The sequence below is a fragment of the Somniosus microcephalus genome, chromosome 3 (genome assembly GCF_052327205.1).
Source record: "Somniosus microcephalus isolate GS21.2 chromosome 3, FLI_Smic_1.0, whole genome shotgun sequence".
In the NCBI taxonomy this organism is placed as follows: Eukaryota; Metazoa; Chordata; class Chondrichthyes; order Squaliformes; family Somniosidae; genus Somniosus; species Somniosus microcephalus.
The window spans coordinates 330,980,991-330,995,851 of NC_140989.1; the positions used below are offsets into that span (position 1 = coordinate 330,980,991).

Consider the following 14,861-nt stretch of genomic DNA (forward strand, 5'->3'; position numbering starts at 1 on the left):
CCGCTGAGTTTTTCCAGTGTTTTCTGTTGTTAATTAGGAATGTACAGCTGTTTTAAAGCTGTAGGCAACAACAATTATTTCTCTAGCGCTGATACCCATTCTCATTGGCCGTGGAAGGACTGCCTCGGCCAACAATGGTGATGCTGCTTCACAGATTTGTGGGAGCCCAGTGACAGTCCCAGCTTTTAGCCACGTTGCATGTCTGCAGCTTGTGAGAGGCAATGGTGCTGTTGAAGCGTGTGTTGAAATCACCTGTTTTATTGGTGGGGTGCGCTGCCTCTGATGTAGGACTGCTAGTTTACTTACATTTGCAGTTGGCCCCTAGTTTGTATCTGATTTCAGCCAGTAGTTTGGCATTCCCACCTAATCATGACACATGCCGTGAGCAGTTGATGGTGCTCTCAGCAACTGGAAACTATTAACTTTGAAACTGGCTTTGGGTAGATGAGATAACACAAATTAATCTGGTCAATATCAGGGTGAGAAAGAGGTTCCCTTTCAGTGAAATCTGTAATGTACAGTAAGTACCAGGAGTTGTTATCAGTCACTTGGCATGTCATATCATTCTTGTGATTTGTACTCTGCTCCACCCATTCCCTCAATCCCTCTGTCCTCTTGCCAACTTAAGCGTTTTCCTCTGCATGCTGTTCATGAATAGAGCATCTATTTAAAACCAATACTGATTCGTCAGATATCGCACAGACATTGAACAGAGCCACTTCCTGCATATAAAAGGTCTGATTAACCCAACAAGCTTCTGGAGCTAATTTTTAATTACCTAGTGATACTGACAAAACTGATGTCATCTGTGGATCAGTTGGTCGCATTCTTGCCTCTCTGAGTCAGAATCTAGGCTGACACTCATGTACTGAGGGAGTGCTGTGCACTGTTGGAGTTGTCGCCTTTTGGATGAGATGTTAAACTAAGTGGATCATCTCCGGTGGTAAAAGATCCCGTGACACTATTCGAAGAAGAGCAGGGGAGTTCTCCCCTGGTGCCCTGACCAATATTATCCCTCAACCAACATCACTGAAACAGATTATCTGGTAATTTATCACATTGCTGTTTGTGGGAACTTGCTGTGTGCAAAGTGGCTGCCGATTTTCCGACATTACCACAGTGACTACACTTTAAAAAGTACAATTGGCTGTAAAGCGTTTTGAGACGTCCTGGGGCCGTGAAAGGCTCTATAAAAATGCACATCAATCTTTCATTCTTCCAAATTAGGAATTCTGCTTAGAACCAGACACAGTCGTTTGATAAACGAGGCCTTAATATCTATCAAAGCCTTCAACTTGAGTGACTGTAACAGCAGGTAAGGTGGTACGGGCAAATGCACAGTGCAGTGACTATTTAAAGTTAAGTACACTTTAGACTTTCCGCTTGCTATGTTTGGGAAAGACTGTGGCTGATTGTAGTAGGTGGGGCTTAATAAAGCTGCTGCTGATGTGATACATGTACTTCTCCATTTGCAGAACAACCATTTGACTTGGGAGGAATATCTCTCTTTCCCCCCGCCCCCAACCTGGTGTTATCCTCAACTCTCTGTATAAACAGTTTGTTCCACAAGAGACAACGGAGGAATGAATGGTAATTTGTTTTATTGTTTGAGTGCTAAAAGTAGAAATAATTTTTGTGCTGTCATTTCCTCCGGTGTTTAACTTATCTGCTCTGTACATTATTTTGTAACAGTTTATAGGCTAAGGGTTACCATTGCAGATAATAGCGGACAAATGCGCAACAAATTTCGAAGGTAAACGTCTGCCCACTACTTTAAGAAAATTGGGCTAATGGCTCTGTTAGAATAATGAATAGAAGAATGTCACATCAATGCTTTAAGCATTTGTCCACTGATCAGCAACAGTAATCTCTGGCCTTATGTGATTTTGTACACTTTTTGTTGCATTTTTCACAATGAATGCATAAATACGTAAATCACAAATGAAGGATCTTGTATACATAGTAGAGAATTCATGTTAATTTAGAGTTTAGGGAGATGATTTTCACCTTCGCCGGGGATACAAAATGGGCAATGAAGTCAATAAGCAAAGTCGGGCAGGGTGTATAACGGGCGGCCGATCTTCTAACGCCCGTTTGTGCCCCTGCCGAAGGTGAATTTTGCTTCCATATATCTGAAATTTGAGGATTTGCAAAACCAAATCTGAACCATTTTGTATGCATTGGTAAAGCTGCTGGATTATAGCGTGGTTCTACCCCATGCTAAGGAATCGCACCAAGAGCTGCCTCCATTTTGAGGTTGACTATCGCATGTCTTACAGATGCCTCACTACTAGAAGGCTGCATCCCCACCACCTCCACTAACACTAGGCTCTACAAGGAGCCAACTACCTACCCCTCCCTCCCCCAACTAGCAGGTACAAACTAAAATCTAAAAATATTTCAATATCCTTGCCTTTGTTGCATGATACGAAGGTAGTAGAGTTGCCGAATCGTAGCAATCAATCGCTATCCATTAGTCTACAATAGACCCAGACATGAGGCGAGGACAACCCCAGTGGTGGAGAGCTTTGCGGACCATAGGTCAAAACTCACATGTTCCTCCCAAGGCTGTCGATTAAGGAGTGTGTGGCAATTACAATGGGAGAGGAGAAGTCAGAGATGTGGAGGTGTGAGGATATTAGAATGTCAGAAGGTGTTTTGTGTTGTGCAGTGCAGTTGGTGTGTGTTAGGGGAGTTGTTGGTGCCCTTACACAGAGTGTAGTGTGAAGGCTTAGCTGTGTGAGTGTTGCTTTAAGAGGGTGAAGAGAGCCATATATCCGTGTTTGCCGATGACACAAAGGTTGGTGACATAGCAAGTAATATAGTCGGGAGCATAACATTACAAAGAGACATTGGTAGATTAAGTGAGTGGGGAAAAACTGTGGCAGATGGATTTCAACGCAGGTACGTGTGAGGTCATCCATTTTGGACCAAAAAGGATGTATCCAAGTATTTTTTTTAAATGATGTAAAGCTAGGAACAGTGGAGGTCCAAAGAGATTTAGGGGTCCACGTGCACAGATCACGTCAGGTACAAAAAATAATCAAAAAGGCTAATGAATTATTAGACTTTATGACTAGAGGGTTAGAATATAAAGGGGAGGAGGTTTTGCTGCAGCTGTACAAAGCCCTGGTTAGACCACATCTGGAGTACTGGGCACAGTTCTGGGCACCACACCTTAGAAAGGATATATTGGCCGTGGAAGGAGTGCAGCGCAGATTCACCAGACTGTTACCAAGGCTCCGAGGGTTAAGTTATGAGGAGAGATTACATAAACTAGGCTTGTATTCCCTGGAATATAGAAGGTTAAGGGGTGATTTGATTAAGGTTTTTAGGATTTTGAAAGGAATTGATGGGGTAGATGGAGAGAAACTTTTTCCGCTGGTGGGGGAGTCTAGGGCAAGGGAACATAACCTTAAAATCAAAGCCAGGCCATTCAGGAGAGAAATTAGAAAACACTTCTTCACACAAAAGGTGGCAGAAGTGTGGAGCTCTCTCCCTCAAAAAGCAGTAGATGCTAGCTCAATCAATAATTTAAAATCTGAGATCGCTAGATTTTTTGCTAGCCAAGGATATTGAGGGATATGGAGCCAAGACGGGTGGGTGGAGTTAGGATACAGATCAGCCATGATCTCATTGAATGGCGGAACAGGCTCGAGGGGCTGAATGGCCTACTCCTGTTCCTATGTTCTGGTTGCCCAGAGTGGGCAGGGAAAGAAAGGGAGAGTGTAGTGACATGCCACCTTTGCCTGCACTTGTGAAGTGTTTTCAGTTCTAACTTCTGCACTGTTGTTCAATACTGCGGTTGAGGGAGTTGGGAGTGCCAGCTTCTTGCAGGCTGAGTATGGCATCTGGGTTGGTGAAAGGCCCAGGAGTGTGAGGCTCCTGTCTTGAACCTTTTAGAGGAAGGCTTCATCAGAGAAGTCAGTTGGGCTTCTGCTGCCCTGGCGTGGTGCCCAGTGGGCACAGCTGGCACTCGTGTGGGGATAATGGTGCCAATCTGGACTGATGCTGTGCGTGTGAGATGCTATCAAGTGATTTGGCAGAAAGTGTCAGTGAAACCACTTGTTATCTGTTTACCTTACCATCAGACAGTGCTCTGCTGGTGCTGCTGAAGTTTCCTGGAAAAGGTGGGGGTGGGTGGCGCTGGTCAGCAACTTGTACAGTTCCTGCACTCGAGTTACACCAGAGCAGCAGCAAGCATATTTCAATTAGCCTGTGCCAGGAAACTTGTGTGTAAATCCTTCCGGTGCAACAATGGCATAACTGACGTCAAAGAAATTCAGGGCTAATATTACATAATTGAAATGAAAACAAAAACAGTGAATGCTGACAATCTAGAAAAAAACTGCCACAGAAAATGCTGAAAATGAACGGCAGGTCATCCAACTCTAACAGAGAAAGATGTCTTGGGTTGACGCTCCACCAAAACTAGTTGAACAGAACTGAATGATTACCTTACATAATGTTTTTATTCATTAGATTCAGAGGAAATTACAATGTCAAAGGAACCCGGAGCTGCCGACTCTGCTACCGAAGAGCCCAATAACAGCCTCCCCACTCCAAAATACACAGACGGTGGCTACGGATGGGTGATAGTAGCCTCGTGCTTTGTTACAAGTGGGCTGGCGATGTCCTTTCTGAAATCATTTGGAATCTTTTTCCTTGACATCCAGGAGTACTTTGACACACTTGCCTTTAAGGTTTCCTGGATCAGTGCGATCACTGTGGCTGTATTTCATTTGGGTTGTAAGTATCCGTCACTGATCTTGGTAATGTAACCTTCCGAATGTAGTCCTCACCCCCCTGGACCACCCACATTTCATTTAAGTTACGGTTAAAAGAGCATTAATGTAATGAGTGAGCAAAACTTGGGCTACAGTTCTGAGTTAGTGCTAGGTTGAATAAATGCTCAAATCTCTTTAATATTTGAGGGACCTTTCAACATTTTATGGCCTATTGGTGATTTTACTCACTACTAGCTGCTTTCTTGTGTACAATTTTGCCTCCAAATTGATGCATTTCATTTTAAAACAGAATTACTCAAAAATTGTAACTGTATGTGCAGGAGAATTTGTGCACAATAGACTTGTGGTCCTTTTTAATATGTTTTTAAAAATATGTTCGAGATATGTAGATGGAGAGTGAACAGGAGAATGAGATTAGACTAGGTGGCTGATGTGGCGAAAAACAACAGCGAGACTCGATGGCTGAAATGGCCTGTGGCATTCTAGGATACTTATTTTATGCTTGCATTCTTTTAGTACACATTAATTCTCACCAACTTGGTCAAGTTGTTTGCTAGTTATTAATTCTAATCTCATTCAAAATTAATGCTTCATAGACCTAAAAAGTCTGAGATTAGAATAAGCATGGCTATTTAACTGTGTTTCATTGTTGTCCCCGCAGCTCCACTAGCCAGTGCTCTCAGTCTCCTGCTGTCGCACAGAGTTATCATCGTCACCGGTGGGATACTCTCCATGCTGGGCATGCTGCTAGGATCCTTCGGCTTCAGTCTGTTGTGGATGTATCTCACAACAGGTTTTCTCGTAGGTAATTGAGTGAGTTAAACCTACATCAGTGCGTATGTGTGTAGACCTGGAGAATGAAATTCTGTAAAAGGGTTCATTCAGATGACTGGTAGGAAGTACTCAAGTTAAACTTTCAGGGTCAATGAGGTTATCTGAAGCTCTTGATGTACAGATTCGTAATGACTTTGTATTACTCATATTTTCCTTTTATAAAATGTAATGTTATAATTTAATTGTATCCTAATTAACTTCGAGTGGATTAACATTCCAATGACCTTGCTGGTGGCCTTTTAAGAATAGTTGAGCTGAGTGGGTTGTAGCTGTGTTTATATCCATTCACCTGACCCCATTACCTTCCGAGCAGCATGTAGTGCAGCCAAAATGGACGACTTCTCCCTTAATCCAGTTAATCTGAAAAGCGGTACAGCGAGCTATTTTAGAGGACTGCTAGGTAAGGTTTAACAAAAGTAAATGAAACCTACTCTTACATAAGAACATAAGAAATAGGAGCAGGCGCAGGAGCCATTTGGCCCTTTGAGCCTGCTCTGCATTCAATAAGATCATGGCTGATCTTCTACCTCATCTCCACTTTTAAACACACATTAAAATTGAACTTAATTTTTATGAACAGGTGCATAGAATTCAAAGCATAGAGGTAATACCAAACTATACCAATCTTTGGTCAGGCCGCAGCTAGAATATTGTATCCTGTTTATGATGTCTTTACTTAAATCGAGGCTATGGAGAAGGTGCAGAAGAGATTCACTATGATGATACCAGAGATGAGAGGTTTTATTGATGAGGAGAGAGGCGAGAAACTCTGGGAAACCAGCTCTAAGGATTGCCTGCAACAAAGATTGCAAGTAACTTACCTGAATATAGAGCCAGCCAGAGTAGGAGTACTCCTCCCAACCTCACATTTAACCACCCTCGCGACCCCCCGATCCTCCCCAGCACCCAGGCCTCCTCTCCCGACCCTCCGATCGCCCACGTTTCTGGCCCAAAACCCCCAATCTCCCACACTCCCAGCCCACCTCTCAACCCTGAGATCACCAGGCCCCGGACCCCCAGCTCGAGCGACTCCAGGCCCCCCAAACCCAATCCTGACCTCCACGACTCCAATCTCTCCCCCCCCCACCCCCCCACCAAAGATCCGATCCTGACCCACTTACCCGAGAGCCATGCCAGTCTTCGCCAGCGGGATGCTACACCCTGTTACTGTGTGGTCTGAGGCCCAATATCTTGGGAGTCTCGGACCCCACCATTCTGGCATAGGGTGTTTATCCTTTGCACCCCCCTGTGCACCCAAAAATATGTGCTCCTGAATTTCTGGGCCAGAATGCCTTGCCAGAGACAGTGGTGGAAGTAGAATCCATAATATCTTTTAAAAGGGAAGTAGATAGATATTTGAAAAATAAAAATGAAGAGTGTGGGGAAATAGACTAAGTGGAGAGCTCTTTCAGCGAGCCGGCACAGGCATTGTGGGCTGAATGGCTTCCTTCTGTGCTGTTAAATTCTAGAACTGGCTAGAGTTTGGGGAAGAATGTATTTCATCATTATTTACTGTACATAACAAATAGTTCATTAACACCATTGTAGTTATACTGCTTTACTTATAGTGAAAACAGGAAAATATGCAAATAATAGACTTGTAGTGCCAAATGCAGTCAGCAACCTGATGACAAAACTGGATTGTCAACCCAGTCATTGCTCCCACTTTTATATAAAAAAAAGTAGCCACAAACCATTTACCTACTTAAAGTCACTGGACTTAATAGTTCATTTTATCTGAAGTGTTTGAGACATTTCTGAGTGTTTTTCCATTTTCCTGGTCTTTCTCACACACTTTGGGCTGGATTTTTGCGGGTTTGGAGGTGGGACTGCCGAGAAAATGGCAGGATTTGGGGGCGGGTGCCCAACCCATCTAGCCAGGAGGTGGGTAGCCGACCCGCGCTGGGGGGATTAATGCCAATTAACTACGACAGGTAGTTAACAGGCAGTTTTTTTGCTAATCCCTATTTTGAGCCCTGAAGTGTGGGCTTCCCGACGGGTCCGAACCTCGCCAGGGTCAGCGAGGTGGGCAGTCGGTCTGCGGGGGTCGGAGGGGCCGAGATGTCCGGTGTGCAGGTGAGTAATGGGTGCATGTGTGCAGAGGTAAGTGTGTGAGGTGTGTGTAAAGTGTTTTAATAAGTTTTACTTACCTTTACTTCTTCCTGTAGGCTTCCTCCCTTCAGGTCTCAGGAGTCCCTCAGCTCACCGGCACAGAAAGCAGAATGGCCGCTGAACTGTCAAAAGCTGCAGCCTTCTGCTTTCTGGTCAGGAAGGCTTTCTAATTGAGTCTTAAGTAAAGACACAACTTGGAAGACAGATTGTCAGTGTTTGACAGCTTCACAGAGCTGTCAAACGATGACATTTCATCTGTCAAAAGCTCTTGACAGATGAAACGGCACTCGCTGATGTCACCTGTAACTGGCTTTCCCTTAATTGGCCTGCTAAGCCAGCTGGGCGGGCTTAACAAGGTCAATCAAGGGAAAGTAGCGTGGGTTGGCCACAAGTTGATGGAGGCGGGGCTAAAACCCAACAAGTGGGAGTCCCGCCTCCAAAAGCTCCCCATTGACAAAATCTCTCTCTTTTAGTTTCTCTCTCTTTCATTTTAATATATGTAGTTTAAGTAAATGGAAACTTAGGGAGAAAATGTCCTCTATTTGCTGTTTGTAGTGAAATCGTACGTATTTTCTTTTATATTTATTAGAAATAGTGAGAAAAATAAATTTTCCACTTTTCAAATCTTAAGAGGAGGGCAATACACTAATATGGAAAAGCAGTGCATGATGACATTCAAACGTGATTGATTGCCTATGCGGAAACATATTTTAAAATTTCCATTTAAGAATTGAGAAAGAAGAAATACAGCATCAGTCACCATCAAATGCATTCTGTCAGATAAAGTCGCGACTTTCAAGAAGTTTTGGGGACGGCCGTTTCTGGCTGTTCCAGGAACTGAACATAGCACGGTGACACTGCTACTTTAAATTAACCTCAGTCTTAATAAATAATGGTAAATCTACTTTGTGAGAAGTAGCGGAATCCTTAATTGAAAACATATGTCAGGAATTTCCTCAGGGGTTTCCCTGATCGGCTGCTGTAACTTCAAAGGAAGATCGGCGGGAAGTTTGGATAGGCATGTAACCTGGTCTGCCGAATTTACAGCGGTCGATTGGGAGAACCCTCAAGTGATATTGTTGAGTGCACAATCAACCAATAGAATGCTGAATTATATAACCAGAGTACAAGTCAGCGGAGAAGTCATGCTCAAATCATATAACGCTCTGGTCAGACTACATCTGTAAGGTATTTTTAAAATATATATTTCTGTGTTTTTTTCCTTCAGGTTTGGGAAATGGATTTGCTGAGGCCCTGAATTAAACACTGAATTTTAATAATGAACTCAATGGCTATAAGAATGGCAATATTTCTGTATATTCTTTCAGTTCCTTTAGCTGTGTAGGGAACAGGGTGGGATGTTTTCACAGCTCTCCATGCCATTTTCTGTGCGCATAAAATTCCCTAAAAGATTTCTTGTGTGCACGGGATGGTTTCAATTCTTTTCATCATAATTCTTATGTTGAATGTGTGCGTGAGAGAGGAAGAATTTCCTGTAGATTTTTTGTGAGTGCACAATCAACCAATAGAATGCTGAATTATATAACCAGAGTACAAGTCAGCGGAGAAGTCATGCTCAAATCATATAACGCTCTGGTCAGACTACACCTTGAATATTGTGCCGAGTGCTGGTTGCTGAGACATAGGGCGACATTCAAGCCTGAGATGGTAGAGTACTACAGAATGGTAGAGTAAAAACGTCAGAATCATTTAAGGAACATTTAGATGCTGTGATGGGAGGATTGTAGGATCTTTCTGCATGGATGAATTACGACCAAATTTCCTTTCTAAATTTAATATTGTACCGTTTGCAATACTTTTAGTTTTCCTAGACTGTCAGTTAGTATTTTTTTCTTCCAAATCTGTAAGGTATTTTTAAAATATATATTTCTGTTTTTTTCCTTCAGGTTTGGGAAATGGATTTGCTTGGGTCCCCTCAGTAAGTCTGGTCACCCAGTACTTCACAGAACGGAGGCCATTGGCCAACGCCCTTGCCAGTTGCGGAGAGTGTGTCTTCACCTTCATCTTCACGCCATTCTTCCAGTGGCTTGTCGACCAAATGTCATGGCAACAAGCAATGATGATCATTGCTGGTATCCAGCTGAATCTATGTGTCTGTGGAGCTCTGATGAGGCCCTATCATCCACAAAAGAAATGTCTGAATTCTACATCATCATCTGCCACTACCTCCGGGAAGGATTTGTGTAGCACAAGTCCAGAGCATAAGAAGAAGCCTGCTCATTTTTTAGATTTACTTCTTCTGAAACAGCCAAAGCTTATTTGTTTGATCTTCTTTGGGTTTTTCTCTGTAATGGGCTTCTTCGTTCCTGTCGTCTATTTAATTCCTCTTGCTCAAAGTATTGGAATCTTGGATTTTCAAGCAGCTTTATTGATGTCTTACTGGTCAGCAGCGGACCTCATTGGGCGACTTGGGTGTGGTTGGTTAGCTAACCTACGCCTTATAAAATCCATCCGCCTTACAGTAATATTGATGACTATTTTAAGCATTGCTCTCATGCTTTTCCCTGTAGCTAAGAATTACACCCTGCTCGTCATCTTCAGCTGTATTTGTGGGTTCTTCTTCGGGACCATTTTGGCCCTTATCATCACGGTTCTGACTGATGTGATGGGAATTGAGAAACTGGACAATGCGCTTGGGTTGATTATGTTCTTCAGGAGTATTGGATGCCTTATAGGACCACCGCTGGCAGGTAGTGTTCTTCATTATCTTCTGTTAGATTTCCTTTACTTTTCACTGGTTCTATATCTGTGATGACAGAAGGTTAAGGAATTGTCACTGTTATACGGAGGTTTTATTGCCTCCTCTTGCAGAGACATGATATTGATATTGCTGCTGCAGCAAATGCTACATCTGTTCCTGTGCAGAATTTGTGACATTGGAGGATTATGTCATGTAGTTGATTTACACGCTATTAATCTTTCACCTCTGGGACCTAGTTTTCACCTGGCTATGTGGGTTTTATGTGAAATTAGTTAAGGTGGTATCAACCTAGTTCTTGCACACAACACAAAGCTGCCCTTCACTTGACCTAATTGGCAATCTTACTCAATGCCGAGTAATGATGGCTATATGGATGGCAATGGTTGGAGGGGGAAAAATTCTCACTGGTATATGAAAAGGAGCACTTTTAAGGTTGGGATTAGATTCCTTATTGGAGTGGAAAAATAGAGCTTTGCTGTGCGTGTGGAGCATGCTGCACATGACCTAGGAGTGCTGGATGTTGACACTGGGTGGCAAAAAGTGTTGCATTCAGCACTTTGAAACAAATTAATCCAAAAATACATTTTTAAATGTCCACTGTGTGACATATGAGAGTTTCCTTTTTTGTGCCTGTCAAAAATGAGCCGACGAGAGAGCTGTCACTTTGACTTTCCTGGCCCGTATCAGGCGAGTTCTTCTGCACCGTGCTGCAGTGAATGGGAATCAGTATCCTTGGCTGCAAAAATGAAATGCTATTTAAAAAGTTGCATATTGCATTTAAAAGGTATTCCCCTTTAAAAAAAAAAATAATGCTAGTGACAAAGTTTATATTCAGAGAGCGGACCTGTATCACTGACGTGTTACCAAGCCAGCCAGAAGGAACATGTTGACAATTTATGTGGCCATCAAATTCCAATATGAAAATACTCATCCGCAGACATGGGCCAACGCTGTGTGACTCATGGCCTAAATAAGAACATAAGAAATAGGAGCAGGAGTAGGCCAATCGGCCCCTCGAGCCTGCTCCGCCATTCAATAAGATCATGGCTGATCTGATTCTAACCGCCAATCTACTATTACAGAACCATCTCCTGAATCTAACAGAATTAGACACACGAAATAGGAGCAGGATCAGGCTGCACGGCCCCTGGGCCCGCTCCACTACCCACAGGGCCATGTCCGATCCAAACCTAGACTCATGTCCAAATTCCTGCCCGCTCCCCGTAACCCTTTATTCCCTTTACTTCTAGGAAACTGTCTATTTCTGTTTTAAATTTATGTAATGATGTAGCTTCTACAGCTTTTTGGGGCAGCATATTCCATGTACCTACCACCCTCTGAGTGAAGTAGTTCCTCCTCATCTCAGTTTTGAAAGAGCAGCCCCTTATTCTAAGACTATGCCCCCTAGTTCTAGTTTCACCCATCATCGGGAACATCCTTCCCGCATCCACCCAATCCAACCCCTTCACAATCTTATATGTTTCAATAAGATCGCCTCTCATTCTTCTGAACTCCAATGAGTAGAGTCCCAATCTACTCAACCTCTCCTCATATGTCCATCCCCTCATCCCCGGGATTGACCGAGTGAACCTTCTTTGTACTGACTCGAGAGCAAGTATGTCTTTTCTTAAGTATGGACACCAAAACTGTATGCAGTATTCCAGGTGCGGTCTCACCAATACCTTGTACAACTGAAGCAATACCTCCCTATTTTTATATTCTATCCCCCTAGCAATGAAAGCCAACATTCCATTGGCCTTCTTAATCACTTGCTGCACCTGCATACTAACCTTTTGAGTTTCGTGCACCAGGACCCCCAGATCCCTTTGTACTTCAGTACTTTCCAGTTTCTTGCCATTAAGATAATAACTTGCTCTACGATTTTTCCTGCCAAAGTGCATAACCTCACACTTTCCAGTATTGTATTCCATCTGCCAAATCTCTGCCCACTTACTTAGCCTGTCTATGTCCCCTTGCAGGTTTTTTATGTCCTCCTCACTCACTACTTTCCCTCCCATCTTAGTATCCTCTGCAAACTTTGATATGTTACACTCGGTCCCCTCCTCCAAATCGTTAATATAGATTGTAAAGAGTTGGGGACCCAGCACTGACCCCTGTGGAACACCACTAGTTACTGATTGCCAGTCCGAGAATGAACCATTTATCCCAACTCTCTGCCTTCTGTTAGATAGCCAATCCTCTTATCCATGCCAGAATATTACCCCCAATCCCGTGATTTTTTATCTTAAGCAATAATCTTTTGTGTGGCACCTTGTCAAATGCCTTTTGGAAGTCTAAATACACTACGTCCACTGGTTCCCCTTTATCCACCCTGTATGTTACTTCCTCAAAGAACTCCAGCAAATTTGTCAAACATGACTTCCCCTTCATAAAACCATGCTGACTTTGTCCTATTAAATTATGATTATCCAAATGTCCTGTCACTGTCTCCTTAATAATGGACTCCAATATTTTACCTACCACAGATGTTAGGCTAACCGGTCTATAGTTTCCAGCCTTCTGTCTACTGCCCTTTTTAAATAAGGGCGTTACATTAGCAGTTTTCCAGTCTGCCGGGACCTTTGCTGAGTCCAGGGAGTTTTGGAAAATTATTACCAATGCATCCACAATCCCTACTGCCACTTCCCTCAAGACCCTAGAATGTAAGCCATCAGGTCCAGGTGATTTATCCGCTTGAGTCCCATTATTTTACCGAGTACCACTTCCTTAGTGATTTTGATCGTGTTTAGCTCCTCCCCCCCATAGCCCCCTGTTTGTCCAGTGTTGGGATATTCTTAGTGTCTTCTACTGTAAAGACTGATACAAAATATTCATTCAGTGTTTTTGCCATCTCCATATTTCCCACCATTAATTTCCCGGTCTCATCCTCTAAGGGACCAACATTTACTTTAGCCACCCTTTTTCTTTTTATATAACTATAAAAACTCTTACTATCTGTTTTTATATTTTTTGCTCATTTACTTTCATAATCTATCTTCCCTTTCTTAATCAATCTTTTTGTTATTTTTTGCTGTCTTTTAAAGTTTTCCCAATCCTCTATCCTCCCACTAGATTTGGCTACCTTATATGCCCTTGTTTTTAGTTGAATACTATCCTTAATTTCTTTACTTAGCCACGGATGGCTGTCTTTTCTTTTACACCCTTTTCTTCTCAGTGGAATATATATTTTTTGGAAGTTGTAAAATAACTCCTTAAATGTACACCACTGATCATGTATCGTCTTACCCTTTAATCTATTTTCCCAATCCACTCTACTCAATTCCGCTCTCATACCTTCATAGTCTCATTTATTCAAGCTTAGCGCGCTTGTTTGAGATCCAACCTTCTCACCCTCTAATTGAATATGGAATTCAACCATGTTATGGTCACTCATTCCAAGGGGATCCTTTACTAGGACATTTTTAATTAATCCTGTCTCGTTACACAGGACCAGATCTAAGGTTGCTTGCCCCCTGGTCGGTTCAGTTACATACTGCTCAAGAAACCCATCCCTAATACACTCAATGAACTCATCCTCAAGGCAGCCCTGCCCAATTTGATTTGTCCAATTAATATGATAGTTAAAATCCCCCATAATTATAGATGCTCCCTTATTACAAGCCTCAACTATTTCCTGATTGATACTCCGTCCAACAGAGTTGCAACTGTTCGGAGGCCTACAGACTACGCCCACTAGTGTTTTTTTCCCCTTATTATTCCTTACCTCCACCCAAACTGTTTCATTATCCTGATCTTTTGACCCAATATCATTTCTCTGTATTACAGTGATTCCTTCCTTTATTAACATAGCCACCCCACCTCCCCTTCCTTCCTGCCTGTCCTTCCTGATCGTTAAATAACCTGGTATGTTTAATTCCCAGGCATTGTCACCCTGCAGCCATGTTTCTGTAATGGCCACAAGATCATACCCATATGTAGTTATTTGTGCCATTAACTCGTCTATTTTGTTACGAATGCTACGTGCATTCAGATAGACAACTTTCAAATATGTTTTGTGACACTTAGTTCCTGCTTTTGCCCTTTTTATTACTTTACCTTTTACTCCATACCTTCTGTCCCTTCCTGACACGTTCCGTTTTTTAATTCCCCCACTGCTACCTAAGTCTATGACCTTCTCCATTGTCATTTCTATTATTTGCTCTCTAGGAACCTCCCCCCCACTAGTTAGTTTAAAGCCCTCTCTACAGCCCTAGTTATATGATCCGCCAGGACAGTAGTCCCAGCACTGGCCAAGTGAAGCCCGTCCCAACGGAACAGCTCCCTCCTGCCCCAGTACTGGTGCTAGTGTCCCAGGAAGCAAAACCCATTTCTCCCACACCAGTCTTTGAGCCACGCATTTAACTCTCTAATTTTATTTGTCCTAGCCAAATTCGCTCGTGGCTCAGGTAATAATCCAGAGATTATTACCCTTGAGGTTCTGTTTT

General features: G+C 42.8%; 1 protein-coding gene across 1 annotated transcript in view; it reads left to right on the forward strand.

Moving 5' to 3' along the window:
• LOC147122237 (monocarboxylate transporter 13) overlaps window positions 1–14,861 on the forward strand; it is a 50,756-nt gene that overhangs the window by 27,780 nt on the left and 8,115 nt on the right. Inside the window, exons 3-6 of the mRNA XM_085983155.1 lie at window positions 1,476–1,590; window positions 4,483–4,749; window positions 5,410–5,553; window positions 9,602–10,405. Of these exons, the coding sequence (XP_085839281.1) occupies window positions 1,584–1,590; window positions 4,483–4,749; window positions 5,410–5,553; window positions 9,602–10,405 (1,222 nt within the window). The 5' untranslated portion in view covers window positions 1,476–1,583. The remainder of the gene's footprint in view (window positions 1–1,475; window positions 1,591–4,482; window positions 4,750–5,409; window positions 5,554–9,601; window positions 10,406–14,861) is intronic.